The sequence below is a fragment of the Bombus terrestris genome, chromosome 12 (genome assembly GCF_910591885.1).
Source record: "Bombus terrestris chromosome 12, iyBomTerr1.2, whole genome shotgun sequence".
NCBI classification, from domain to species: Eukaryota; Metazoa; Arthropoda; class Insecta; order Hymenoptera; family Apidae; genus Bombus; species Bombus terrestris.
In genome coordinates, this window is record NC_063280.1 from 9,905,022 (window position 1) to 9,932,367 (window position 27,346).

General features: G+C 40.4%; 1 protein-coding gene across 2 annotated transcripts in view; it reads left to right on the forward strand.

Moving 5' to 3' along the window:
* Window positions 1-27,346, forward strand: part of LOC100643056 (amyloid beta A4 precursor protein-binding family B member 1-interacting protein) — a 152,988-nt gene that overhangs the window by 53,016 nt on the left and 72,626 nt on the right. Inside the window, exon 2 of one of the 2 annotated variants that reach the window (XM_003399650.4) lies at window positions 6,406-6,562. In XM_003399650.4, coding sequence (XP_003399698.2) covers window positions 6,464-6,562 — 99 coding nt within the window. In that variant the 5' untranslated portion in view covers window positions 6,406-6,463. Of the gene's footprint in view, window positions 1-6,405; window positions 6,563-19,306; window positions 20,725-27,346 lie in introns of those variants that run through there. The other variant, XM_020865702.2, reaches the window with a different exon arrangement.

Genomic DNA, 27,346 nt, shown 5'->3' on the forward strand with positions numbered 1-27,346 from the left:
TTTCAAATTTGAATTTTCAAATTTGAATTTTCAAATTTAAATTTCTAAATTTAAATTTTTAAATTTAAATTTTCAAATTTGAATTTTCAAATTTTCAAATTTGAATTTTCGAATTTAAATTTTTAAATTTAAATTTTTAAATTTGAATTTTCAAATTTTCAAATTTGAATTTTCAAATTTAAATTTTCAAATTTTTAAATTTGAATTTTCAAATTTAAATTTTTAAATTTAAATTTTTAAATTTGAATTTTCAAATTTAAATTTTCAAATTTTCAAATTTGAATTTTCAAATTTGAATTTTGAAATTTAAATTTCTAAATTTAAATTTTTAAATTTAAATTTTCAAATTTGAATTTTCAAATTTTCAAATTTGAATTTTCAAATTTTCAAGTTTGAATTTTCAAATTTTCAAATTTGAATTTTCGAATTTAAATTTTTAAATTTAAATTTTTAAATTTGAATTTTCAAATTTTCAAATTTGAATTTTCAAATTTGAATTTTCAAATTTAAATTTTCAAATTTGAATTTTCAAATTTGAATTTTCAAACTTGAATTTTCAAATTTTCAAATTTGAATTTTCAAATTTAAATTTTGAAATTTAAATTTTCAAATTTTTAAATTTAAATTTTTAAATTTGGATTTTCAAATTTTCAAATTTAAATATTCAAATTTGAATTTTCAAATTTGAATTTTCAAATTTGAATTTTCAAATTTAAATTTTCAAATTTTTAAATTTAAATTTTTAAATTTGGATTTTCAAATTTTCAAATTTAAATATTCAAATTTGAATTTTCAAATTTGAATTTTTTAAAATTTGAATTTTCAAATTTGAATTTTTGAAAATTTGAATTTTCAAATTTAAATATTTAAATTTGAATTTTCAAATTTTCAAAGTTGAATTTTCAAATTTTCAACTTTGAATTTTCACATTTTCAAATTTGAATTTTCAAATTTGAATTTTCAAATTTATATTTTCAAATTTTTAAATTTGAATTTTCAAATATTCAAAATTGAATTTTCAAATTTTCAAATTTGAATTTTCAAATTTGTATTTTCAAATTTTCAAATTTGAATTTTCAAATTTGAATTTTTGAAAATTTGAATTTTCAAATTTAAATATTTAAATTTGAATTTTCAAATTTTCAACTTTGAATTTTCAAATTTGAATTTTCAAATTTTCAAATTTGAGTTTTCAAATTTTCAAATTTGAATTTTCAAATTTTTAAATTTGAATTTTCAAATTTTCAAATTTGAATTTTCAAATTTAAATTTTTAAATTTAAATTTTTAAATTTGAATTTTCAAATTTTCAAATTTGAATTTTCAAATTTGAATTTTCAAATTTAAATTTTCAAATTTTTAAATTTTAATTTCCAAATTTTCAAATTTGAATTTTCAAATTTGAATTTTCAAATTTGAATTTTCAAATTTTCAAATTTTCAAATTTAAATTTTTTAATTTGAATTTTCAAATTTGAATTTTCAAATTTGAATTTTCAAATTTAAATTTTCAAATTTGAATTTTCAAATTTAAATATTCAAATTTGAATTTTCAAATTTGAATTTTTTAAAATTTGAATTTTCAAATTTGAATTTTTTAAAATTTGAATTTTCAAATTTGAATTTTTGAAAATTTGAATTTTCAAATTTAAATATTTAAATTTGAATTTTCAAATTTTCAAAGTTGAATTTTCAAATTTTCAACTTTGAATTTTCACATTTTCAAATTTGAATTTTCAAATTTGAATTTTCAAATTTAAATTTTCAAATTTTTAAATTTGAATTTTCAAATTTAAATTTTTAAATTTGAATTTTCAAATTTAAATTTTTAAATTTGAATTTTCAAATTTAAATTTTCAAATTTTTAAATTTTAATTTTCAAATTTTCAAATTTAAATTTTCAAATTTGAATTTTCAAATTTAAATTTTCAAATTTGAATTTTCAAATTTGAATTTTCAAATTTTCAAATTTGATTTTTCAAATTTGAATTTTCAAATTTGAATTTTCAAATTTTCAAATTTGAATTTTCAAATTTTCAAATTTGAATTTTCAAATTTTCAAATTTGAATTTTCAAATTTTCAAATTTGAATTTTCGAATTTAAATTTTTAAATTTAAATTTTTAAATTTGAATTTTCAAATTTTCAAATTTGAATTTTCAAATTTTCAAATTTGAATTTTCAAATTTAAATTTTCAAATTTGAATTTTCAAATTTGAATTTTCAAATTTGAATTTTCAAATTTGAATTTTCAAACTTGAATTTTCAAATTTTCAAATTTGAATTTTCAAATTTAAATTTTGAAATTTAAATTTTCAAATTTGAATTTGCTTTGCATACTTTGCATACTCTCCGCTACACGCACACGGGAACCGCGTTGTTCCTTTTCACTGTCGCGTCGGTTGGTTTGGTCGAGATTTATGCCTCGTCGAACGAAAAATATCGATGGTCAGCTCTGACCTCACCGGTGGTGGGTGAATGTTGATTGTTGAAATTTATGGGGAGAGATGGTGAAGTTTCCGTTGGAACTTCGTGTGGTTACTTGACTGTATATTTATTGTAAATATGGAATTGTGGGATAACGATGATCGGTATTCGACGTGGATAAATATTATTGACGATCCTGTCGCAATAATGTTGCATAGTCTGTCGATTGGGTGACAAAGTGACTCTTTTTAATGATAAAAATAGCTAAAATTATTCAGAACCACGGGAATCCAGGAAACGCGTACGTCCATTCGCAATGTAACACGCGTCACCAATTAAGGATTAAACAGGGTTGCGGCAGTTTCGAGTAGCGAGTTGCTCGTCACACGGTGTCACTTTGTGGCTAACGACGTGTGCCGGCGTTTCGATCGATGTCTGAAGTGGTCGTTTAGAGGCGCAAGAACGGCGAAAAACAAACCCTCGCCTCGTCGCTTTCCACGCAACACGTGCTTCGAAAAGGTGATTGCTGCCGCTGGTTTGCGATCGTCATTCCAATTTACAACAATGGTCAAAGATAATATCATTGCATTTTGTTGACAGTGTCTTTCAACAGTTCGAATGACGCACATCGTTTTAAAACGGCTATCTGACCGAGAAAATATCGTCCAAGAATCTATTTTTACGAGACGTTCTATTATATCTGACATGTATTTTCGTTTCTTTTTTAATTCCGGCGAATCTGGTTCCACGTTTTCGCTTGAAAAACATACTTTTAAAATAACTCTGCCATTTATACGCAGTCGAGGATATGACGGTCGAAACGAGGAACAAAACAGTCTGCATTTTGTATATATATCTTTTTGTATGTATATTTTTCGGGGAAATGGGTAACGTCAGTATGCAGTTTCCCGTACGTACGAACACGCCGACAACTCCCGCTTTGAGTTTTCCCCCCGAGATTGCACGTTCGTTCGCAACGAGCTGCACTTTGATCCTCCACAGAAGAAAGTTTTTTTCGCTGCTGGCATTTTTCCTCGCCGCTTCCGGTGTTTATTATCACGCGCGAACCGCGAAGTCACGAGACACCAACACCGGCTCGTGTTGCCTTTCGTTCGTCCCCGTAAAACGCGTTATTTGCAACGTTGCCGGGAAATTCGTTGAAAACCCGTCCGACGAAAGCGTTCAACCCTTTCGCGCGTGTTTCTGGCTAGCAACCACCGCCGTTTCAATTTCTCTTGCCTCTTTCTATTTCTCTTTTTTCTTTTTCTTTTAAGAACAGCTTGATATTGTTTAGGAAAATCGCAGACCGACTCTTTGAATTTTCGTATACAACTTTCCATTTTCTTGGTCGTGAATTCATAGATCGTGAGTCGCCTCTGTAATTTTTCTATTTTTTGTACAAACTCTATGGGCGATTTGCATGTTTTTTTTTTCATAAAATATACGGATAAAAGCTTATTCCTCTCTTTGAATTATGTATTTTGCAGCGTTATGTTCTGCAACATAGAGAAATAAAAACGTGGAGTTGTATTCCTTGAACTCTTTGTATTCCTTGAGTTTCTCGTATTCCTTGAATAAGCAATTTTTGATCGAGAGATATTGCGTTTCTAGAAGATTGAAGCTCAGTTTAAGGAACGAAATAGGAGGCGCAGCCTACGCGAGAACAAACCATTGTGGAAATTAATGGGATATTAAATCGTGGTTTGGTATTTTCGTGGAAATTAACGAAAGATTGATCCGCGTGCGAAGGCGACATTGCAGAGAAGATTACACTGAAAAACCATTGTGTGTCATACCTTTGAAAACATGTTGCGAGTTGCAGCCTCTTAAACGCTCTATAGTATGAGATTATTCTACATAGATTGTAATCACTTATGGCTTCATATACCAAGACGCAATGATACACGTATATTTTCTCTGCAGAAGCTGATTTACATATTTTTGACGTCAGTCGTTTTTCACGTGTGTCACAGTGATCCATCGTTGCCCGTTCCATAATAAAAAGCCTCGTTATAACATCACGGTCGTCAGAAGTTTAACCGTTCCATTTATAACTTACAACGATTTTTTATTGTATAGTTTCTTTTCGACCGTGTCTAACAATATTTCTTACGAATGACAATTTTAATATCGACCTATTTCTTTTCTCTTTCGTGCGAAAGGCTGCCGGATTTTCTACTCTTCTTTCGAAGTTGCAACTGTTTCCCACAAAGAGGCCTCTTCCCACGGCTAAAATTTTCCATTCTCGATCAAGTAGGTCGATCTCTGCAGCTACGAAGTTCACATTTTCAACAACATTCTGGCTCCTGATTTTGCCAGTGAAAGCAAGCAAAACGGAGAAGCACGATCCACTGGCTGGTGGCTGGTTCGTTCAACAACGTCCGTTCACAACGAGCTAAGTTTGGCAATGAACCACTTGGCCGGAGTTCAAAAACTTTTTAGTGAAGTTCTTTGGACGATCGTGCCCCAGGAAGACGGTGACTAACGAGCAACGAGTGCGTCACACTCCTCTTCTGGGCGCCACAACCTGTTTTTTCAATGTTTGCGCTCGCCTTGGTAGGCGTATGTCGGTGTCACGCGTTCGTGCCTTCACTACCGGCTTTTCTGGTCAGTCGTTCGTATTTCATTTTTCATACCCGGCTCGTCCTAAAGTGGGACACGAGTTCTCGTGACAGCACGCGTTTCACGCCGACGACGTCTCCGACGCTCTTTCCTCAGACCTTTGCTCCACGTCTCGCGTCTATCCGTTTCCCTCGCTGTTTACGAACGAGAAGATATTCGAGACAAGCTTTATCACAGTATCGACATATCGCAATTTATTCGTAGAACGTTCGTCTATTATTTGTAAAATAGTCGAATCGAAATGTCGATCGTAGAAATTTCACTTTTGCAAATCGCTGAAGAATCGCTTTCTCAGTCGCTAGAGCACATTTTTCGGAAAATTAATTCCATTTCGAAATTACTTCGCAGGAAACCGCTGTCTGTACCAAACCACGCATACAATCGCATCTATAAATTCGATAGACTGCATAAACTCGAGCTGAGTCTGCTGCCGATCGTTTCTAACGCAATTACGAGGCTCGCAAAAGTCGGAAGCAGTCGCGCCAGCTGGCAGGCATAATTATCATGGATTAATCGTGCCCTCGAACAGGTCGAGCTCGCAACAACGTCGCGGGTAAATCGTGCGTGGAAGACGTGAACTCCGCCTGTGGGATGTCAGTGTCAAGCCTGTTGGTTTCTTTCGTGCGTTTCATAATGCATCCAGCGGGTCGACGTGCGTCGTAGAAAGGCGCGACGCTATTTCGACGCGAGTCGCACGCGAACTCGTCGGACGGCTGTCACTCATCGGCGCAATTTGTGTCGATGAGACTACGAGTCCGAGAAGGGAAGGCTTCTGAAACGTTTACCGGTGCCCATTAGCAGGGATTTCCAAGGGGTGTGCGAATCAGGGGTTCGAATTCCATTTCGAGTGTCGCGTCCCGTCGCCCCGACGCCACGACAAATTCGTTTCGTCTATTGTCCACGCCATTTCAAGTTTATCGTGCAAGTGTAGGCTGTTTTTTAAGAGACCGAAGTTGGCAACGAGTTGGTTTGGTAGAAAGGGTTAGTGGGCTCTAGCATACATCCAAGTTAGGTAGAGATCGGTTAAAACGTGTGATATATTTTCTACAGCTTTAGGGTTTGGAAACGTGCCTTTACGATACGATTATTTGCCATTAAAAATTCTACTTCGATTAAAAATTACGCGACGATGAAATTATCTGCTATTGTAAGACGAACGTTCATAATAGCAGTAATAAACCCCTCAAGGTCTTTGATGCATCTATCGTACTATTTAGTAAAAGTTGTCATTCGAGAGATTTAAGATTTGCTACCGCATCGAAGGTTATACGTTTGCCGTCATACCTTTCGTATAATTATCCCAATGGATGTTGCGTATTTAATGAGGTGAATCAACGTGTCGCGTTCGTGTATTTACAGAGGATAAGGAGAATCGCATAGACTACGGTTGTAAGCTGGATTAAGGACGGCGTACATCATGGAGCGCTACGAGGAGGAAGGCGAGGACAGCGACAACGAGACAGACCCGGAACAACTCTTGAACGAATGGCTCGGCGAGTTGGACAGCCTGACTGCGGTAAGTTTTTAAGCGAACTTTGCGTTTTATCATTTCGCTTTATCATAGCTGATTACGTTAATTGTCATCCAATTACTAAATTACATTCATCGGACGAGTAACGATATTCGGCTTTAACTGTTTGCGACTAACGAAGAAACTTCATCTAAAACGTAGTTCTTATCTCATAGTTAATTTATAGCAAGAATAGCAAACTATTTATTTGTTCGTAATTGATTTATTCATAAGATAGTTCACGTTCAGCTGGAACGGTTCCAGTTGTAGTACCACGTCGCTCGATCGGCGTCGATTCACGCGTAATCTGAATTCTAAATAATTCGTCGGTAGGTCCTTGTCCACGCGAAAAACAACGTATCGTTGTTGGTGTTTCGAGTTCTACGAAAGTCTCGGTTTTCGAGCGATCGCGATGCAATTTCACTGGTCCTTTGATTCGTCCGGTTTCGTCGGCGAATCGCACGAATTTTCGTCGATTCGAATCGAAGTTTACGGGTCGGATTGTCTGTGTGCGTATAAATCTTACGTACAATGAAAACGAGATTTCAATCTGCTCGTTCAGCGTAACGAATCGATTTTCATCGCGTTGCTCGATAGCATGGCCGGGCATCGCGAGCGTACAATAGCAGCCGCAAAGCGACAAATTGTCGACAATTGACGCGGCTGAACGATTGCGATTCGAACTTTGTCCGTTCGACCACGGAATTTCCAGCGGCTTTCCGTCTCCAGGTTCCGGTCCCGCGACGATCGTTTGCGCCGTTAATTGGACAGGAGTGGTCTGCAGTTTGTTGAACATTATTTTCTACGAAACCTCGATGAAGTTTCTGTATTGCTTTTTGATAAAATCCGAGAGGTTGTTCTCCGTTTCACCGAGAAGACAATTAATCCGCTGAAAAGTTCGCTTCTCCTTCCTCTTGCTATCTTCGAATTTCTACATTTCGATAATGAAATGGTATAACATCTATACGAACGGATGCGAGTCAGACGATTCGCTGGAAAATAGCAATGGGAAGCTCGGAAAGTGGAAATCGAGGTTGTTGGTTCATAAACGACGCGTGAAAATTGCGTTGCTCGTTAGGATAGCAACGGTTTTCGAGTAAAGTTGCTCGAGCGTATCTTAGCGACGACGAGCGATAGATACGAGAGCACGAAGAGCAGTTCACTCGTGCAGCAGAAGATAGATTAAACGTGTTGAAGTCGCGGCCAACGACCGAAAGAGTTCTTGCACTTGCACTTGCACTTGCACTTGGTGCCGCTGTTTCAAACCACGCCACGGAAAATCGATAGCTACGTGTTAGGTATCGCTTATCCACACTTCCTACTCGATTATATCGAAATGGAGTTCATCGGTCTATCGCCTAGCGTCAGCTAATTGGAATTTTCTTTATTTTCAAACAGGTTATTCGATTCTCTTTATTATTTCTATTGTCGTATGTTTTAGCGCCATTATCGAGTGGTTTCATACGTCTCGTTGCTGTTTATCAAAACCGGACGCTGGAATGGTTCAGGTGTTTGTACGTGGCAGTAAACGAACAGTCGTTTTGAGTAGCTTCTGATAGAATGGGATTAGCTCGATGGATAAAACGATAATGAAATGCAATAGGACGATATAACGTGGCATACATATAGGTAGCATTAACCGTTTAGGTTCGATATTAGCAGGTCCGATGCTTTCCTAATTACATCAACCTGTGTGTTAACCTTTCAGACTATCATTAGAATATTAGCAAGATTAGAATTCCATACTCGTACAATCATAATTTTCTACGAATAATCGAAGCGTTAATCGCTTTGCTTTTACTCCTACGCTTATTAGAATGCTATTCTAGAAGGCATAATTCATATCCGTATAATTATGAAACAATAGACAGCAATAGCATTATGGTTAATCGTGAGCGACGACCCAATATCGGTGAAAGTTTAGACAATAGAAGCAACGTTATTGAAAGACGTCGTAACAAAACAAATAATCAAATCGAAAGCACAGGAAAGTATGTCAAAACGTCAATTTAATCAATTCTGTCCATGTTTCGCGCACGATTCGTAATACTGTTAGTTTGACTTCATATTATTTCTACGCTTCGATGGTCAACATGATTGAGACTACTCCTTCGACCTTTGTCCCAGAATCGTATCCCGCGTCCGTAGAAATATTTCCTTTTAAATTCGATGAACGTAGAACTATCTGACTTGACATTGACGAAGAATAGAACGAAACGAGAATGCAACTTATTTATTTCTAGAATATTTCAGAAATCTGACAGGCATACGTAGATCGAGTTTGCCAAGATCAGTTATCCCTACGAAATAACAAATTTGATGGCAAAGAATAACGTTCGCAATCTTTCGTTTCGATAAGTTTGATAAGCTTTAGCGTTAACCATGACAAAAGTATAGCGTCGCGTGTGCAACAATGGTTCGCGTGCTTGTACGAGTACGGGAAGGTGTTCGATTATCTGTCTAGCGCGATGCGCGCGCCGGATCCTTCCTGTCCGAGAGCGGAAAGGTGAGAGAGCTTTTGCACTTGCACTTGGCGGTGCATCGGAGGTCGGTCAAGGCGCCTCTGCACAGATCGATAACCTGGCAACGAGGAATGGATAACGTTGCAGCGTGGTCGGTGACCCCGGCACAAGCTACTCGCCGATATTCGAGTACGTTTGTCGGTTCGATCATTGAAAACCAGGCTGGCAAGACCTTTTGTCCGATATTTTTTCGAATTGCCCGAATACCGGTTTCATTGATTAATGAATCGAGCGACTCGATATCGTGTTTCGATTCGTTTGCCACTTGTTTGCCATTTTCATCGCAATCCATTGCTATACGTACCTTTTTTTAGATATCTGTGCATTCTTTTAGTGTTTATGTTAAAAGCAATCGTTATCATTATCATACAAAACTGTGTACCGTATAGCGATCCTCTTTTTGATTAATTATTCTTTCTCGACTGTCTTGAATAAATTATCATGTATTTGATACATCGTTAGTCTTTCAAATAGATAACGATCTTTCTGGTTTCTTCCTAATTTATTTGGAAATTTTTGTGGAGGAATATCTCTGGACGTGTCACGTATCTCGAGACCACGTATATATTTTTGCTCGGTAAATTGGAACAGCAAAGATTGTTAAACCGAGTATACAGTAGACAGTCGTCGATGCACGCGTGCGTGTACGTTGTATCTCTGGTTTTATGATTCTGTTGCACGTCACGTATAAGATTTCCCTCTAGAGCGGCGTATTGCACAATTGGATTCCGAGAATGCAGATGAAACTACAACGATGTTAATTTGTCCTCTCCATAGTGAACACAATGCTTAATTGTAATGTGCCACATATCATTGTTGTTACTTCTCTTGTCGAGAGACGGCTAATCTTCTGTCGTTATTACTCATTTTTATCGTGCCACTTTATTAAATGAACTTTACAAATTAAAATACTGCCAGCATCACACATTCGCTCGAATATATCACGATAAAACGACGTATTTATTTTTCGTATTTATTTGATATTTTATACAGCATTAATTATTTTATTTCGTATCTATCTTTTATTAGTTCGCTCTAGCGCGATCTGATATTTCAAACTCGAATTTTCCTGGTTCGTGTATACCGAATTATCTTCCTCCGGTATGTTACCGGCTCGATGCAGTTCTCTGTTTTATCCATCATCAGTAAAGTTTCCACGAGCGCCACTTCGGCGCGCTCGAAACTTTCGGAATTCAAATACGTGTGGCGCGAATGCAGCTCCGAACATTTACATAGAAAATATAAGAATTAAATTATTCTTAAAATAATATTTTTCTGTGAAATCTAACTGGTTCGTTTTTACTGTATTCTCACTTAAAAATAATTCATTCCTGGTAAAATAAAATTAAATCTTCGATCGAAATTATCATATTTCCTAGACTTCGTATTGTCTTCGCTGTTCTTCTATTAACATACGCAATTATTTCCCGTAATCGTATTTGAATAAAATTGTACTGTTCATAATGGATCATTAGTTAGGATAGCTGCCAACGTATTCACAACATCGCTTAGTCCTTGACATAATAAAGGTAGAATCGTGTTATACCAAATGATGAGGTACATCCACCATAAAATAGACAAATGTCTGAGGACTTCCGGCGGCTATTAGTATGCGGGCTTCGTTGTATCCGCATCCGTGCGACTCTTCTTAGCATTGTTAAGCGGCCAGAGCTTCTGTACCTCGATATTGCTATATCCGGTTCTAATTCCCTGCGATTTCATTGATAGAACGAAAAAAATTCTTAGAACCAATGTGCGCTCTCCGGCAATCTCTCTATGAAAAAATTAATCAAATTGAATCGTACCAATGGAACATCAGGTTAAATGAAGGTAAAACTTGCTTTAGCGTGTCGCTAAAAGTCGGACCAAGATGCTTGGCAAATGTTAGCATCCGCATAAGGATCTTCAAGGAGAAGGAAAATGTTCCTAAGTTTTCCTAAAATGACCATAAATTTTCATATTAAATTAACAACTTTAATTTATGTTACCTGTTACTTTCAGTCCAGTTAAAAAAAGCTTAGAGTATCATTGTCGAATAGAAGTTTCAAAAGAACAATTTGGTCTGTCATCGGCAGAGTTGGAACATCTGGTTTCGAATTCTAGACCTCTCTGTTGCTTTTTGGCCACGGCTAGAGTGTTATATGTGAAAAGAAAGAAACACAGAGAGAAAAGCATGGAAAGGAAAACCGAGCGTGTATAGAATAGTCCAGGTAGCGGTTCGACCCACGTGCCCAGAGGCAGCTGCAATTTGACAGGTCTTCTTCGTCTGCTTTAAACTCCCTCGTATCCTCGTAAGGCGATCCTTTCTTCCGCGTCTCGATGAGGCTTCTGTTTTCGTCAGCCTCGGGGTCAGGCGAACCGTTATCACTGCGCCTCGATGCAGGCGACCGCATCACGCGAAACCGATACCGCGATCCTTGGTTTGATTCAGTTTGTAGCCCAGAGAAACGAAGTCACCCTTTACACGAGTGTTTGCAACTGCTAATAATAAAAATCTTACTATCGTCGAAAGACGATCCGGGTGTACCCAGATTTTCCCACTTCGTGTAAAATTCAGTTTACTGTAAGTTAGGGTAAGTGGCGGAGCGGAAAAGATCGATGGTAGTTGCCCGAGTTTTCCGACCACCAGACTCTTCTCTCGAGTATCAACACAAACGAACTTCCATTTTCATGACGGGGTTAGGTAGTAGAGAAAATCGAAGGAATAGAAAACTCCTATCTCGCATCAGACACGCGTCCCGTCTGCCATCTGTTGCTGTCCTCTCCTAATCTTTTTCGAGATCTGTGCAATAAACTGGAAATACTACTACCACTGCACGACTCTCGAAGATCTCTTTAGCTCTGCTTAAAATTCACGAAGCTTTTCCATTACGCGATCATCCTGCATTGAAGATTCTGTTGAAGATTCAAGATTAGGACCAATATGTTATCCATTATAGTTGGACATTCTAGCATTTAAATGCTAGGTTTGTCGTTTTAATTTGACATCTCCGTGTTTGGTCCGTAATATTTATTTATGAGTGAATTAATAAGAAACGTATATAAAACGTTCAAAGCATACTACTTATAAGATTGAGGACATAAACTAGATCTCTGGTTAGGTTTTATTTCTTTCTTTCTATTTTTTTAATTCGATAAATTTCCATAAAAATTCCTAATCCGCCGACCGCCTCTATAATTCACTATAGTAGCAATCAGGGATTAGGAAACGTTGCAGCTATTTTCAGTAATCGCTTTAATTGGAGTACTCCGTAGAAGAATATCGTAAGCCCAAAAATCCAACTAAATCCCCGTTGCATTTTCTCCACTTTTCCATCTACAATACGATCTCTCGTCAAAGAAGTGCTACTAATAACGAAACAAGCAACGAATTCGTGGAACTGTCTGAGGAGGGGAGAGGACTCTCGAGACGGATCGAAGGTTCGAGAAGCGAGCAATGCCGCGCGGTTTTAAGTACGCTCATCCTCGTGGCTCGGTGTCTGTACTGTATTGCCGAGGCTCAACACTCTCAACCTCGACACCTCCGGAACAGGGGAAGCCTGTCCCGTCGCGTATGTGTACGAGTCTCGTCCTTTCGGTTGCAGCTGCCTCGTAGCTGCAGCACGTGTTCTTCTTCACCGGGGCAGGTGGTTGGCGTCGTTAAGCAATCGCCTCCCCCTCGACGAAGGCCGAGATTTGAACGTGGCACGGTCGACCAACAGGAACGAGATCTTTTACGACAAAGAGGAAACGTAGTTTGTTGGACGAAGAAAAGAAGTGGTTCAGCACGAGGCAAGGAAGAAAAGAGGGTAGGTGTTCGGGATCCGATAGGATGAGAAAGGTAGCTGAACATCATCGAAGATATAATATACATGAAGGCGGATTATACGGCAAAGTTGGAGCGATATTCGCGAAAATCCGATCATCCGTGGATCAGCGAAATTGTTTCCATAAGAGGAGCCTGATACTTTCAAAGATATCGGGTTGGTTTACGAGTGGAATTTTTGTCGTTCAGTCGTTATTAAAAATAATTAATTTGTTTTTTCGGAGAGTTGAATCGTTTCGTGGTTGACAACGTTATCTCACAGTTATGATCTTGTATCGTCTTAGCTTCTTGGCATAATATCTGTTCATTTTTTGAATTATTTCGATATCTCCTTCCCTTCACGAAAGAAATGTAATTCTGAATTATAAGAACCTTGGCGACTGGGTGTTCATCCCCCTGACGTGTCAGCATAGCGCGTAACTTAGTTCAGTGTCTCGTAGTCTCTGGGGGAAGTTACGCCACCACGAATCGCCGCGAAAAAAAGAAACTGAGTCCAAAGAAGTGAAAGAAGGATGGTATGAAAGAATAGCACGAAGGGAAGAAGGATGGAAGGAGAAGCAGGTGATGAGATCTTGCTTCTCGCTCGTGACCGGTTCCTGGATCATGGATATGCAGTTTACTGCCGCTTAATAAGCTGTAATAAGGACTGCCGGTACCCTCGCCACTCGATATTCCGTATGCGATAAATCTCACCGACGCGGCCGTAACGCGAATTGCGCAGGGGCGAGTCCACGAGACGAGCAGGTGAATCGTGACTCGTTTCGATACCGGCGACGACGCTGTCTACCAACGTGGCCCCTTCTAACGAGCTTCTTCCAAAGCTATCCTCCCGGTATCCGTTCCGTTTGACTTTGATTTGTCCGTTGCTCGATCGTCGTCGACAGAATAATGGAACTCGACGATCCCTTGACGAGTTCTCCGATCATTGCACGATGAATCGACGGTGATCTCTCGTGGCCGAAATCCCATTTTTCAGCTGTGATTTTTACGTAGAACACCATGGATTTTCCCGGTTATTCGATAAATATATAAGATGAAAGTTTCGATATCTGTTCGATCGTTTGCGGAGGAACGCGCCAACGAGAATCGTAAATTCCTGTAACGATTTGATAATATTCGTCATTTCCCTATTTCGGTTAGGATAATAGAGATAGTCGAACTAATTATAACACTGAATTAACAGGTTGCAATATACACTTTATTGCAACAACTTTGTAGATATAAGTAGTTAGGCGTGGTGCATGTAGATGTATTCTCGACGAAGTGTAAGTAAGTAAACTGACGACTGATCAATGAAAACCAGTCAAGAGATGGTGACTGACCTAAGTTTGAAAGACCAGTCAAGATATTGCCTGGTCAACGGATGAAGAACCAGCGAGGTTCGGTGACGATGCTGTCGAGGAAAAAAATTATTGATGGGTATTGGTCGTCCCACCAATGGTCGTTTGCAGTTAAAAATGACCATTGAACATGGGACAAACCTGCTTTTCCCAATTTTTACTTGATTGAACAATAACCCTAAGGAACGTCTCGACTTGAAAGACATGTTACAGCAATTAAGGGCCTTGATGGCAAAATAAAATTGTTTAGTTTGAAGATCGTTCCATAGAATTATTGCGATCTGACTAATTATATTTGTACAGCTAACTGTCTTGTCCGAGGAATGGATTCTGCTCTGTGTAGAGAGTCACCGAACGTAACAGTATCCAAATATCTCGATTTTATCTAGAAATTTTTATCTAGAAATATCCAGAAGTTCGGAATTAGATCTTTATGATATTCCGCTGGAAAACGACCAAATTGTTGGAAGAAAATATAGACGAAATTGTTGAGAAAATATGGAAGAGAGTTAAACGACCGTCGGTATCTCCGTTCCAGGAAGCTTCGTTAGATAACTTGGTCCGTGCATTTTACGTCCCAACACCTTCAATTTCTCGACACGTAGGTATGCCAGTACGACACCGCGGAATATTTAACTGCTTGGTTCAACTGTTACCACGAGGAATTATGGACAATAAACAGACAATAAAGGCATCAGGAGCCTAAGCGAAGGGAATTGGAGCTATAATAAATCTCACTTTTTGGTTGGCGGCATTGGGTTAGGTCTCGTCTACCACGCGAACTTATCGTCAGGATCGATCAGGGTCTTAACGACATAAGGGTTACGTTCTTGCCCTTGTGAATAGGGGCGATCCACCCCCTCGTGCGGGCTTCTCCGGGTTTCCTTTCGATGGTGATTCGACAAAGAAACATTCTTCCTCTCGTCTCTCTCTCTCTCTCTCGTCCCAAGGACTCCTCTCATCCGACTGGATGTTGTGGGGCGAGAGGAGAACAGGAAAGATGGAGAGATTTTTCTTCCTTTCTTCTCTCGTCTTCTTTCTTTCTTTGGTAAATCAGATGCAGAATCGTCTCTCGTCGCAGCAGCGTGCAACAGTTGGCGAGGAGGAAACATCTGTCGGTCGCGGCGCATGCGTATCCCTCAGGTAAAACCTGCAGCAATCCAGGGATTCTCAAATTTTTCATGAGATTCGTGAGGCTTACTTGCGAAGATCGTTTTGATCTTGTTGTATAGTAAGCAAGCAAATGATCGATTGGTACATCGAAGTTATGGTACGTCAAAGTTTTTTTGGAAACTTTGAATATTTCATTCTCGTTATTTTATAGAGTTTAGTACCGAAATTAATTGACGATATTTCATTTTTCCTGTCTCGTGGAAGATATTTCAATTGATTCTTTCGAATTTTATAAACATTAAGAATAAATTGCAAACGAAACTGAATTACAAACGCAATATTTTCCTGTATCTCAATGAGCAATTGGTTCTTTTCAGAGCTCGTGTAATTACTCGAACGTATTTATGCGAGTTGTGGTAGGTACTCGCGATTACGAATGCTAACGATCGTTGGCGTAACAACGGCCGCGATAACGCAACAACTGGGCGATTGTCAGAACAAGAGAAGTTGCAGTTACCGGTACAATTAAAGAGCGTACAATCGCGTTCCAGTTTTAAGAGCCGAACGACTCGTTCGGAAGGAACACCGCGTGTTTTGACGATCGCGTAATTGCTCGGAGCTTTTCCGGTCGCTTTTCCGGTCGCCTTTCCCACGTGATATTTTCATCCGGGGGAAGTAGGTGACTAGCTCTACAGCATGGTAGCTTCTATTAGATTTTCCTCTCGTCGAAGCAACAAATTTTAGTAACGATCATCGTTCAAAACCGGATTCTTTGTCTTTGCTCAGATCATTTCCAGTTCGATTTTTACGACTTCGTTGGACGTATATTCCTCGAACAGAGAGTTTCAACCACGTTACACGGTTATTCCAAAAAGAATAAGTTCAGTATCGTTAATTAGACGAGGAAACATAATTTTCCTTTGGGAAACGTTTTTGTGCTACACGAATATGTATGAGTATACTACACGACCGTTTCAAAAGATGCCTTGCAATCGCCGCGCAAAGGTTAAGTTTCTTATCCTTCCCCCATACATTATCTGTCAAATGAAATACGAAATCTCATTAAAGAAAGTGCAACGACCGTTCTGTTGCAGAGAAAATGCTGCTTAGACGCTTCCAGTGGTCGTTTGGCCGACTGTTTAAGGCCACCGGGATTAATGGATTAATTACAGGCCGCTCGTTTGTCCTGTCGTTTCCTTGGTGAAAAGGAGCGAGACAGCCGTCCGATAATCCGGCTGTAATTAAAATTTAACGTCTCTTCGGTTTCCAATAGCTCGCAGAGTGAAATTCAATTAGCCCTAACGACGAATTACGCCGATCGCGTTCGATCGGATCTACAACGAGGATTCAAGATGGTCGTGAAGTTTCTTCCGATAGGGTTGCGCTGACTCATACGAAAATTGCGTATCCGCTTCCTGACGCGAGGGTTGAAACGCCCTCGGTGCTGTGTCCCACGCTATCGTTTGTTATTATTCCGATTCTGATGCAAATTCATCGGTCACTCGAACGTTTTATTAGTCACTGAGTGCAATATGGTGGCGGCTGTGACGATGGTGGTCAACTCGATGCAATTCTCGCTGCAACCTAATCTATGTAAACTTCTATAAACGAAAAAAAAAAAAAAGAAAGAAAAGAAGAGAGCACGACCGTGGTAATTGGTAATTTTCGACGTGAAACGAAACAAACGCGATCGCGTCGCATTTGCTATTGTTCGTTTAAATTTCTGCAGTGATCCGTGGCGTTCAAACGGTTATCGTGCAAACTGCACGATACAATTGGAAAAAGCGGAAAAGCAAAAAAAAAAGAAAATGGCAAACAACGGTGAAATAGGTTCACAGAGGGAATGAATAATCGAATCGTTGGGTGTTATTCGGTACAAAGGTACGGTGCTGGTTGCCTGGTACCGAGTTACACGCAACGTCTACGAACGAACGGAAGGCACGTGCTTTCGTTAATTTACGACACCTTTGGGTTCTCGAATTTCGTTTGATCGCTCTCGTTGCGAAAGTTAGGAAGCGAACGTTTGCTTCCCGCTACTTTTTCCGCGTAATTCGAGCGATATCGAATGTTCTGCAATGACGTAGAAAGAATATTAGTCTCGCAGCACGAGGTTCACCGGTAGTTACCATTTCTAAATGTACCTTTTTGTTAGTTAGCGTGAGGAGTCAATACGAGAGTAGAAATCTACGCGATTCGTTTAATCTGAAGAAACGAACAGTTTACGTAAAAATAAGACAAGAGAATGATACAACTGGTAATTATCATTACGTTACATTGGACCTGTATCGCAGATACATTACACTCCATAAATGTCTGGATACTTACGACACAAATTTTATTGACGATTATTCTTTGCGCTTGACACACGGTAATAAATAGTATTATTCTTGATCGAAATACTTGGCACGGTAGTTTCTTCGACACGGCTCGTGCCACAAAAAAGCTTCCAAGCTGAAGAGAATCATCGTCCTTGCGGTGGTTCGTGACAGGAAGCATTCGATGCTTTTGATCAATGAGCAGTGATCACCGGTAGGAAGCAGAAAAATAATATGTTTCGATGGACGCGAGAAACGAGCGGAGAAAACCACAGATATTGCCGCTTGAAAAAGGCCTGCGAACGTGAAATTAATAGCAATATTCAGCGAAGTTACGCAAGCTGACAGATGTCCCCGGTATAGTTTGAATCAGTTGACCTACATCCATTCGGACGCGATCTTCGCCGATGCAGATTTCAAGGAAGACATTTTTCTGCGATATTCCGTTCAATCGTATCCAAGAACGAAGAAATGTAAAAGAGAAGACACAGGGAATTCGGTTTTGTATCTCGCGTTGGTTTTCTCGTTTTCAACAAAGTTTGCAAAACCAGCGCTTATTAGAATATGAATCTCCGTGTAGTTATGGAAGATGTAAGAATTTACAAAGAGTATTTGTGCTTTGGAATTTCCTACGAACACATAAAATTCAAGAACCTAGCGACATTCCTAGTAAAGATGAATCGACGATGATCAGATTCGCGATGAAAGATTTGAGCTGCGCGATCGTTACGGTGTAAGCTGCAGAGAAGCTGAAAGATTGGCGAATTAGATGGTATCGTTGGCGACGCCGCCACAATGCAACCTTGAAATACGAAAGAACGTCTATTCTGAAATTCAAGAGCGCAAACTGGGTCACCCGGATTGCGATACTTCCTCTTTTTTTTCTTCTGTATCGTAGAACTAGTCCTTGAAGGTTATCTCGCCTATAGGTGTGCCTCCTGCGAACCGTTTCGTTGTGTAACGAGGAGTTTCTCAGAGGAAATGGAACCAGCTGTATTGTCTACGTCGGTGGAAGAAGGATCTTTGAACTTGGTTAAGATTCGCGATATCGATGCCTCGTGATCTTTTGCGATGACGTCTATTGATCGATCATCTTCGAAGATGACACGATAAAATTCCTGATTGTCGCGAATTAAGAATAAAGAGGAAAGACTCATCTCTTCGCCCTCTGGCGAGCAGAGCAACTCGGAATTTCACGAAAAATATCAGCAAATCAACGCTAACGCGTTACAGAAGAAAAAGGAGAGACGAACGAGACAAAAATTTTACGAAGAATATGATAAACCTTCTGTTTTGATCGAGAAATTTCTAAAAATACACTCGATCGTGGATAACGACAATTTTACGAGCTCGTAAACTGTCGTCTAGAAAAGATAACCGAGGCAAAGACGTTGAACCGAGATTTGTTGGAAAACTATCGAGGTTTGGATCGGTTCGCAAGAACGAAAAGGAGAGGATTTTGAGAAACACTGCGTATCTGTGCCGAGCGCCACGCGACCAGGTCGTCCGGTCGGGCTGGGTGCCGGGTGTTGTTGAAATCAACGTGGTGGGGTTCCTTCGACGACCACAACCGGAGCCTTATGCCTTCAGTCGACTCTCGGCTCTCACTGCGACTCGAGCTGGCTGAGATTCCGTTAATTAAGCATCGAGCGATCCGCCAAGGGTGGCTGGTACACAACAGGTGAACGCATCACCGCGTGTACGCGATCGAGATCTGATTACCCGCGGAGAAAATCGGTCGTCCGAAAAAGATCTCGTCTGAGATTGCGTACGACCTACAGACACCACAAAGGACTCGTGTTCGACTCTCAACGAAAGCTAATTATTGCGAGCCAATCGTTGAAACCGTAAGAGGCCATTGAGGAAGAAAGATCAGAGGATGAATTAATTTAATCGACGAATAAAGAGAAACGACTCGTACGAGGAAGAACATCGAACATCAAAAGTATCAAAGACCCGTTGAAGAGGATTCGAAGTCGGAGAAGGATCCAGTGTCTGCAGAGTCGCCGTGACAAAAGGCTACTATTTTAAAGCCGTGTACCCATTTGTGAATCCCGTGGAGGCGGACTCGAGCGATCGTCACGGTCGATCCAAAGATCGATCCGACCAGTTCCTTTTACCGGTCGATCACCCCGATCCCGCGTCAGACTCGCTCGTGGAACGGGACGTGCACGTCGCGTACGCGTCGTCGGCTGTTAATTAGTACGTGGGTGCCGTGATAGAGCGAAGGAGGTCGGTCGACTGTCGGGGAAGAGGGGAGGGTGTGCACAGAGCGAGAAGCAGACCGAGAGGAGAGAAAAGAGAAGGAAGGAAGGAGCCGAGAGAGTGGCACGGTGGACGCAAAGAGATGCCGAAAGCGGAGGGAGCACGATTTAGAGGAGCAGAAGAGAGCATCGAGAAATAAAAGAGGCGAGAAGAGGGTTGGTTAAGCGAGTGAAGCGGCAGAAGACAGTTAAATAGATGCAGGAATCTGTACGCGGCGCCATGCTGCTGTAGCAGTGAGAAAAAATATTCGGTTTCCTCGGTGCCTCTGTGTATATGTTCGTGTCCGTGTGGATGTAACATAGGAATCTCAGGAGCGTATCAGTCAGCACGTTTGCAACCGGTTAAAGGGACGTGAATTCGCTCGAGGACCAGTTTGCGACAGTGGCATTAACCTGTCCGGACAGTTAGAGGAAACGGTGAACGACGTACGTTTCGTGAACATTCTCGTGGCTAAAGAACACGAGCGAAAGGAATCGTGGCGACACACGATCACCCAAATATCTACCAAGAGGCTTCGATCGATCGTTTTCTTTTTTTTTTTTCCTCATCCGAAGGGGCGATTCGATCGATGATCCTCGAACAGAGTGACTATTTTATTTTTTAAACGACGAGCGAATATCGATCGAAAATGTTGTGCGGCTCGTTCAGGAAGAAGAGGAGGCATCCAGGAGAGGAGTATCGATTGGTCAGATCCAATACGATGCCTAGAATCTTGTCGATGAAGGAGGGCAGTTTGGTCACGGTCCGGAGAACAAAGTCCTCGAGGGTGGCGGCTCGATCCTCGCATCTCAGGGATCTTCTGCACACGGTAAGCCATAAACGCGCGCGATCTTGTGTCGCGATTCGTTACTCGGCGCTGCAACGTGGCGGCATGAGTCGCGCTATTTTCTATCGCAATAAAGTCGAAGGATTACCGAAGGAATACAGCGAAGGATTTTGTTCGCGATTTGTTGTTCTTTACGGTGTCCTGGTTCATCGATATTTATCATCGAAATATTAATCGGTACTCTGGATTTATCCGTCATAGATCGATTTTTTTAAATGATACTTCGGTTAATAAATTTTTGTTAATTCTTTGGAGAAAGGATTCGAAGGATTATCTCTTAATTTACAAATTTTATACGACGAAAATGTTGACATTCTACCGTATAGAATTGGTTTTATTTGTTTGACGAGATCGAAACTGCGCTTTTCGAATGTCGCACCAATCTAGGATCAGGTGCGCTTTATAGTTCTACATCAATCCTCGAAACATCGGTGACTCTCTCGTGTTTCCATCGTTCGAAAGCAGCTGTTTGAACTTGGATAAACGACTTCGACCATGTAACAGCTGCTACCCGCGAGACGATTAGATAAATTTAGTAAAATCACCACTCAAAGACATCGTGTTCCACTCAGAAGCATACATCAATTTACGAGAGCAATCTTTCTAAACGCAAGTACACGAGAACGTTTTATCTACTTTTGTGATGTATTCCCTATGCAAATTTCCTTTTCTTTTTTTTTATAAATAAAACATTTATGGAAAATGTAATGTTATACGAATACGTAGAATGTACATAATGTAGCAAAATATACAAAATATCCAAATCGTGATACTCGTTAGAATAATTAATAGCTGAAACGGTTAGATTCGATTTTTAAAACGGGTTTAAGAAAACAGAAATTTGCATAAACATTCGCAGACTGGTCGTAATCTAAAATTCATACACGCTTAAAATTTCTCCGATACAACAAAATTACGGTACTTACAAGATTGCTTCAGCCGAAAACTATCAATTTAAGTTAGGTCAGCTCCTCTAAATTTACATAACCTACATAAGATATTCATCGAAGACGCGTCGATCGATTCCCGGAATTGTAATTCTCGATGATCCAGCCCGTTTCACCGATAGGTGAAAATTCCAAGGAACACTATATTCCAGGTCTACCTGCATTTTGCTCCGTATTCGTATCTACCCGACAATAAGAAGCTTCGAGCCGGCCAATCGATTGTCCCTCAAAGGTCTCGAATCGTCTTTTCCAATTTACATACGTGAATTCGAACGCTTTACGTCTTTTACATATGTATGCACGCGACGACGTAGTCCGACTGGCGTGTACATGTGCGTTTCATTGCATAATTTACGACGCCGTGCCCGGACACGATTGCAAGAGCGATCGAAGCGTGTTTAAACGGTCGAGGTGGTATCGATTTGTTTGGAAGCGAGGAGCGAGAGCAATCGACGTACGATTCGAGTCGATTTGCCGATTCAGATTCCGGCTAATCCTAATCGTGCGATTTACGCGGCTAACACCCTCCTGATGGCCTTTGCCAATCCAGCTACTTGTTTCCAGTCGAAGCAACTTGCACGCATTTAGGGGAGTCGGCTGATTTGCAGCTGATTCATGGGCCATTGTCTACACTTTGCTGGATTTCTGAGGTTGGCAATTGTAGCTATTTCAACGTCCTGTTAGATTAATTTGTTTGTCGGACACCATCGATAGGACGATCCAATTATAAATATTCAGAACAGCGATATAAATCAAATTGAAACAACTCTTACGAACGTGTAAATATTCTAACCCTTGTTTCTTTTAAAAACATGTTGCAAAACTAGTAAAGAAACTAATAAAGAAATACGAAGCTCGTGCTCGACGAACCAGCATACCTCCAACAACCTTCCAATGTAACATACTTAACCACGAGAAAAAAGCGTCCGAGAAATGTGAAAAGAGTAAAACAGGTAAAGCGAACGAGGCAACGAGGCTAGCTACACGTTGCATCGTGCAGAAATTCGGCACGTCTTCCGAGAAGCTCGGTGGATTCCTGGTTACACGATCGTTTCGGGGCAAAATACGGAGTAAGCAAGGGGAGGGGGGCTGGGATGGTATCGATCGGTGGATCAGGGGATCCGGTCACGATGAGCTTGGTGGCTCGGTGCCGGTTCCATCGTGTTCATCGTCTTTGTCGTCGTCTTCCCGAAACTCCCGGTGTTCCTTTTTCGGTCTAAATCCGGCCACGGAGAGGCGCCTGCGACCACTCGCAGAAGTCGCCACGAGATACTCGTGAGAGAAAGAAGGAAAGGGAGAAGAAAGACCAAAAGGAGGCTGTGCAAGCCACCTTCTCGAGATGTTCGCCTTATAAGGCGTCCTCTGGGTGCTCGGCCGTCCATTAGAAATCCTTTGTCGTCCCGACCTCTTTTTCCGGACGGATTCTCGAGGGCTTTTCGTCGCCGGGATAGAATTCGCGGTCCAACCTGATGGATAGCGAACGGATCGCTAGGAGCACGTTGGTGTTGGAATACCGCAGAAAGGGTTTTTAAGATAATGAGAATGCGAACTGTTCTTTGTCCACTTGAGAGAATTACCTGACGAGAAGACGAGCGATGAAGGATACCGTTGAAACAACGCGATCCGAATGAGCTTTCTAACGCTGTAAAACCAGGATTCTTCGCGAGATGAGTCTTTTTACGAAAAGAAATCTACTCTGCGTCTCCGGGGACCGGCCAGCTCTGATTCCTTTACCGCAGCCTCCGGTATTGTCCCGGATTAAGCTCTTTGCTCGTTGCTGTTCGTTTGTTTGCAGCATTAATGAGAGGGTCGTATAGTGTCTGAACGCTTTCCATTCGAGCACGGGTCATTGGCGAATTGAAATTATTACGAAGCTGAAACTTCTTCCAATAGAACTCAACTGAAAAATTAAAAGAAAAGAAAATTTTCTCTTTCTCTTTCCAGATCTTCCATGACTGCATCGAATCGTTTTACTTATTTTCAGCTTCATCATCGTAATACATGTAATTTATCTACGATAGATCAAAATTAATGTAGTCGGAATTGTATTTTGGGGATGGAACAATTTACGTTCTATTTGTTTAATCGCGTGTTTAAAATTACAAATTCGCATAAATGATATTGTCTGCGTGCAATAATATGATCAAAGCTCAATTACCTGGTAAGATTATAAATATCCTCTTGGCTTCAGAGTAACGAGAAAATTGATCACGAGCAAGAAACAAATTCCATTTCGACAAAACAAAATTCTAACAGCGTGAAAATTTGTTGCTCGGCTTGGTTAACGTAATTCCGTTAAGGTTTTTCGACCGACACCTTTGTGGTACGTGTTTCACCTCGCTCCACCTCTCTTCTTCCACAGAAGTGCAGGGAAACGGTCTCGACTCGATTTCTATAATTGCCGTAGCACTTTTTCAACGGCCTTCATTGCCAAGTAATCACCACTGCCTTTCACTATTCAACGTCCAACGAGAAGTTTTCAATAGTTCGTTCGACTCGCATAGTCGGAGAGCATAGAACCAGGAAACCCAGTTGAAATATATCGTGAACAACGATCGAATTCGCTCCACGGAGGACAGTTTTTTCACCCCTTCAGGGTAAAACGCGCCGGAGAACAAGCGATTTCATCTCGCTGGCAATTTGTGTACCCGGTCAGCCCGGTTCGTTCCCTGTTTGTCCGCTTTTGTTCGCTCTTTTTGTTCGTCCCATTCTTCCTCCCTTCTTCTTCGTCTCCTTCTTCTTCGTCTTCTTCTCCTTCTTCTTCTTCTTCATCTTCGTTTTCTTCTTCGACGCGGTCTTCTCTTCTCGTTGGAATTCCACCTCCCACTCCAGTACCCGCGAAATATCTCGACGCATTCTTGCGCATCGTGCCGGTCCGATTTGTGCCTCCTGACGGTCTTAAGGACCTGTTACGACTCTTTTCAACCATACAAGGATGGTATATGGCGCTATGGAATTAAGGAAATAACTTGTAAAATTATGGAAACAAGTTTTTGATGATCCGAGGAAGATGATGTCGTTTCGTTGCGTTTTAAGAAGTCTGAATTTCAGGTGAATGGATATTTTTAGAGAAATGGAAATGAATATACGCGGTAGAAAATAATTGAATTCGAATGTAGAAATAGCTTTTTTGTTACCTGGTTTCGCTTGAAAACGGCACTAACTGTTCTAGTTCCGTGAGTTATCGCAGTTATCCTATTGTATTCTATAGAAACGTTTTACTTATTTTTATTCGATATACCGCAATAATAATACATTGACTTATACAACTCATAACAGGACGTTAATAATAATAGGAACGCTTCTGGCAACTATTCTCGCCTAAGGGGAAGCGAGGCTTGCCAATCTCCGTAACCGGCAGCAGATATCATCGATCCCATTCCCAGATCTTTCTCGTAGATTTACACAAGACGCTTCTAAATGCGTTTCTTCCCGCTTTTCTTCCGGTAACCTTCTATTAACGTCTCGACGATGCCGCGCGGCGTTCCCTTGAAAATTGCGCAATCGCCGCAAGATCTAGCACGCGGATCGTTCTATTAGCGCTGACGAACACCAGTAACTACAAACCACGGTTCGACGAACTTCCATCGTAGCGACGCGCCCTATATTTCGTTATCACGCCGTCGTTAAACCAGTCGACTTGGCTTTTTCCTTTCGCCGATAACGCGATTCTGCAGTTCAATTGTCGCCGAGGGTTGCGCAACAACGCGTTCTTAAACCGTTGCTTTTTACGCCGGAGAACAACGAAAGAAAAGCCGCTCTCCTTTTTTTTTTTTTTCTCCAGAACATAATCACATCGTGTTCTATGTCGATATTCTATAGAGAAAATAGACGTACGATACTGGCAATATCGAATATACGTAGAATTTAATTTTAAAAATTTCAAAAAATACGGAATTAGAGCAAAGCGGAAAGTCTAGTCTGAAACGAAGCATCGCACAAAATGCAATTTTATTACTGGCCGGCGATTCGTTTGACTCGATTCGTTGGAGCGTTCTTTACCTCGCACGGCATCCTCTAGATTGGTTTACGCCGGTTTCAATTTGTGGCGCCGTCCGCGAAGCTTCTTCTAATTACCGCTAATTAGAGTCGATGCTGTAAGTGCCGGCTGTTCTCTGTTGGCTCGTTGAAAGGAATTCCCTCGACTATTGGCGTCGCCTAGTTTCCAGGAACGTTACTTTATCCGGGAACGGGACAGAGACTCTGAAAACGATACCGGCGCTTCTTCTTGCGTTACATTCTCGTTAGTCTCGACATTTTGCATATCAAAAATTTGGATCTTGGCGTTTGCAGAGGGTAACTCGCGGACGAGCGTTTAAGCTTCGATCTATACTTAAATTATTCAAGTTTATATAAGTCAAGTTTAAATTTCAAGCTTTAGAATTAAAACTTTTAAATAAAATTTCACAGTTGCAAATTTTGTAACTCAGAGGTCTGTATTTCGTTTCAATCTCAAATCATATTTACGAAATTTCAAATTACAAATTTTCTGATTTGAACAGTACACAGATTAAATTTATTTATAAAACCGTAAGCATACAACTTCCTACGTTAGATTTCAGGCTCCAATTCAAATGTTACGACTTTCAAACGTGACTGTTTTCCACCGTCTATTCTTCGTTCTCCAACGAAAGAGGAAACGAAACGCGTTCTCTGTTTAACTTACATTATTCACCCTGTTCCAACAGGCTCCGTTTCACGTATGCAATTTCCCGGCGTGGAGTACGAGAGGAAAAATTCGAGCACAGTTGAAAGAAACATTAAAAAGCGTGCAACAGCGTTCGTACGTGTTACAGGGGAACTCTCTGGTAAACTTAGCCGCGGGAACAATCGCGTAAGTCTGTTACAACTGCACAAAGGTTCGCGAACGAGTATGACGATTCTAGGAGAGGTTAAATCGGGCCCACATGCGCATTTCATTGGGCGTGGTCGGTGCAGGTATTCCATTTAATCCCAGCGACACCAGCGACGAGGCACGATCTACGTTACTGCAGAATTCTCAGCCGCAGTAAACTATCGAGTTCATGGTTCCACATTTCGTTAAACTCGCCTCTAAACTCGGACAACAAAAAACGATGAACGCGGTTGTCTAGCGTTCTTTGCAGAAGCTACACGATCTTGCTGTCTAGAAAAATTGTTCACACAATGAACTGTAATGAATTGTTACGCTCGATTCGTGCTAGTTGATACGACCATCTGCACGCTAGTAAATTCTTGGGATCGGGATCTATAGCTTTATTGGTGTGCAAAATGGTACAACTCCTCTTCAGGTTGTTTATTACAAAATCGACTATAATCGGTGGCTTTGGTGACTTGGAAAAACTTCTATGATACGTTATCATTGTATGTAATTTCGATAAATTCTAAGAGAATAATTTTCCAATTTCTTCTTTTCTGATATCTTACGTCGAACGCGATGAATCTCGTTGGTTTTCTTGACTGGCCAGTGCAGCGGCGAAGGACTCCTGAAAGGACGTTAAAGTCCTGTCGTGGGATAGCCTCCGCTTCCCAGGGACCCTTTTGGCCTCGGTAAGCTCGTGCGGCGTTTATTTCTTTACCCTCTTCTCTCTTACCTCTCTTTCTCTCTCGTAGTCGTTGCTTCATACCTTGCCTGTTCCCACTCTGCGAGATGTAAATCTTTCGAGATGAACTTTTGC